The 2648-nt window shown below is 37.2% G+C and overlaps 1 protein-coding gene across 1 annotated transcript; it reads left to right on the forward strand.

Moving 5' to 3' along the window:
- The first annotated feature begins 694 nt into the window (after positions 1-694).
- On the forward strand, positions 695-2197 carry LOC128245868 (liver carboxylesterase 1F-like). The gene has a single exon (XM_052964089.1). The coding sequence runs from the start codon at positions 695-697 to the stop codon at positions 2195-2197; it is 1503 nt and encodes a 500-aa protein (XP_052820049.1).
- Positions 2198-2648: the final 451 nt, after the last annotated feature.

A 2648-nucleotide genomic window follows, 5' to 3' on the forward strand; every position in this document is an offset into this window, starting at 1 on the left:
TGCGAATGCGCTCACAACTGCGCTAACCCGACAACCAAGTATGCTTTAATCAACATGTTGAAAAGTGTTACTTTATTGATTTTAATTGTATTGTTGGTTTTCACGTTTCAAATTTACGTTTATAAATGATTCAACGTATCACCGAAGAAGTTGTTATTTATTCGCGCGATATTATGACGTCGTATGATTTACTTTTTCCGGTAACGGCATGGTCGTTCTATTAATGAAATTAATGAGAAGGAATTACTGTAAGGTTTTCTTAAATGAAATAAAGTATACTACTACTACTACTACTACTACTACTACTACTACTACTACTACTACTACTACTACTACTACTACTACTACTTCTACTACTTCAACAACAACTATAACTGCTACTACTACTACTATAACTAATTCTACTTGTAAAAATTCTACTACTACTATTATTACTACTAATTTAACCAAATGCTTTTAATACATTTCAATCTATAAACACGACTTTTTTCTTTTCGCTTGACTAAAGAGGTGTGTTGCGCCCGTAAATGTTATCCAACCGAGTGTGAATTCAAGCTTGACTGTTACGTTTATAGTAATACTCAGTTTTTATACATAGTCACACTGCATCATATTTTGTGATAGGTTTGCGAGTAAGTTTTACGTCGGAATAATTTTGATTGTGATATGACAGTTTGATATAAATGATGCAGGTATGCGTGCGTTCGTACCAAGTGATTTAGGTGGAATTGATGGTGCACACAAGAATGTTACCGTCAATGGAACGACAAAAACCGTGCACTTGTTTCTTGGAGTCCCTTATGCAAAGCCTCCGGTTGGCCGTCTGCGCTTTCAGAAACCGCAACCATTTTTAAATTTCACGACAGATTCGACCAAGTACAACGGAAACTACTTCCGGAGCGCATGCGTCCATTTCGTGGTCAGTAAACCTGTTTTTACAAACCAGTCAGAAGATTGTATATACTTGAATATATACAAACCTGCAAAAGCAAATAGTCTCGCGGTTATGATTTGGATTCACGGCGGCGGCTTCACTTCCGGTTCAGGTGACCAGCTCAACATGGAGTACTTGGCTGCATTTGGTAATGTCATCGTCATAACATTTAATAATCGTGTTGGTATATTTGGCTTCTTCAGTACTATGGATCAAAATGCCAAGGGTAATTATGGTTTGTGGGATCAAAGATTAGTGTTTCAATGGGTCAAGAAACACATCCATGCCTTCGGTGGAGATCCTAATAGAATAACAATCATTGGTCAGTCCGCCGGTGCTGTCAGCTGTTCTAAACATGCAATGTCAGAGATGAATCGCAATTTGTTTCAGAGAGTGATCACGCAGAGTGGTAGTTCAATGTCCGTGTTAAACGATATGTCTGTTGATGCCCGACTTAACGCCATAAAGCTTGCAGAAGACGCCGGATGCCAAATTAGCAAAGAAGATTACAACAATGAAGGCAAACTAGCAGACATAGTACAGTGTGTAAGAAATATGGACGTACCAAAGATAAAGGACGTAATGATAACAACTAGGAACAAAAAAAAAGTCGAGAGATTACCAGTATTCTTGCCAGTTGTCGACGGCGACTTAATAAAGGTTGATCCGAAAGATGAGAAAAAGTTAGAAACTGAAAATAACGAAGGTCTTCAATTCTTTGGATCACTGGATTTTTTGAACGGAATCACGAAGTGGGAGGGTGTTTCATTGATGCATGTTATACAAAATGACATTAATGATTTATACAAATCTCAACCTCGTCCGGAAACCATTAAAAACTGGTTTACTCCATCATTGATTAAATCTATTTTCAAACGAAGGTTTCCAAAAGAAATTCAACAGTTGGTTTTGAACAGGTATACGAATTGGAATGACCCGTTAAGTCCAAACACAGTTCGGGAACAAATACTACAATTCCTCGGCGATGTCGCATACAATGTTCCCGCAGTTCGTGCTACCCGTGAACACTTCAAATACGAGTATGATACCGGATCTGGAAACTACCTTTATCACTTTGTAGCTGAGCCGTCCGCTTATGTCATGGAAACTCCCTTCTGGACAGAGGGTGCCACACATGCAGACGACCTATTGTTTTTACTAGAAATGGACAACTTCGACAACTACACAGACTGGCAGCGACAACTATCGGTCTCGATGATGATGTATTGGGCGAACTTTGCGAAAACCGGGTACGTATTGTAACGTTTATATTAAACATGGTGGAAGTAGACGTCATAAATAAGAGAGTTTAAAGTTGCAAAGTATGATTAATGCGTTAGTATTCACTCTCGTTGAAGCACAAAGATTGGTAACGGATTTGACAAAAATACAATTTTCCTATATGTATTTTTATATAGATGCGATATTGTACTTTAGAATGTTCAGCAGAATAATTCCCAATTAATTGTATACTCTCCCTTTAACAACGGGCAATGCCTATGTTGGTAACATTTTTGTTTTGCTGTATGTATTGTGTGAAATTTTACGATATATAGTTTGTATTTGTTTTTCACATAGTTTGTTAATTTGAAATACTTCCTTGTAATCAACTCATAACGCAGCTTTTGTTACATCCAGTTTGTTTTACATCAATTTTTGTATTCAATTACAAAAAAAGAACGATGCCGAATGAAAGACATAAAGAATGGCAACT

This window comes from Mya arenaria, chromosome 9, assembly GCF_026914265.1.
Source record: "Mya arenaria isolate MELC-2E11 chromosome 9, ASM2691426v1".
Classification (NCBI taxonomy): Eukaryota; Metazoa; Mollusca; class Bivalvia; order Myida; family Myidae; genus Mya; species Mya arenaria.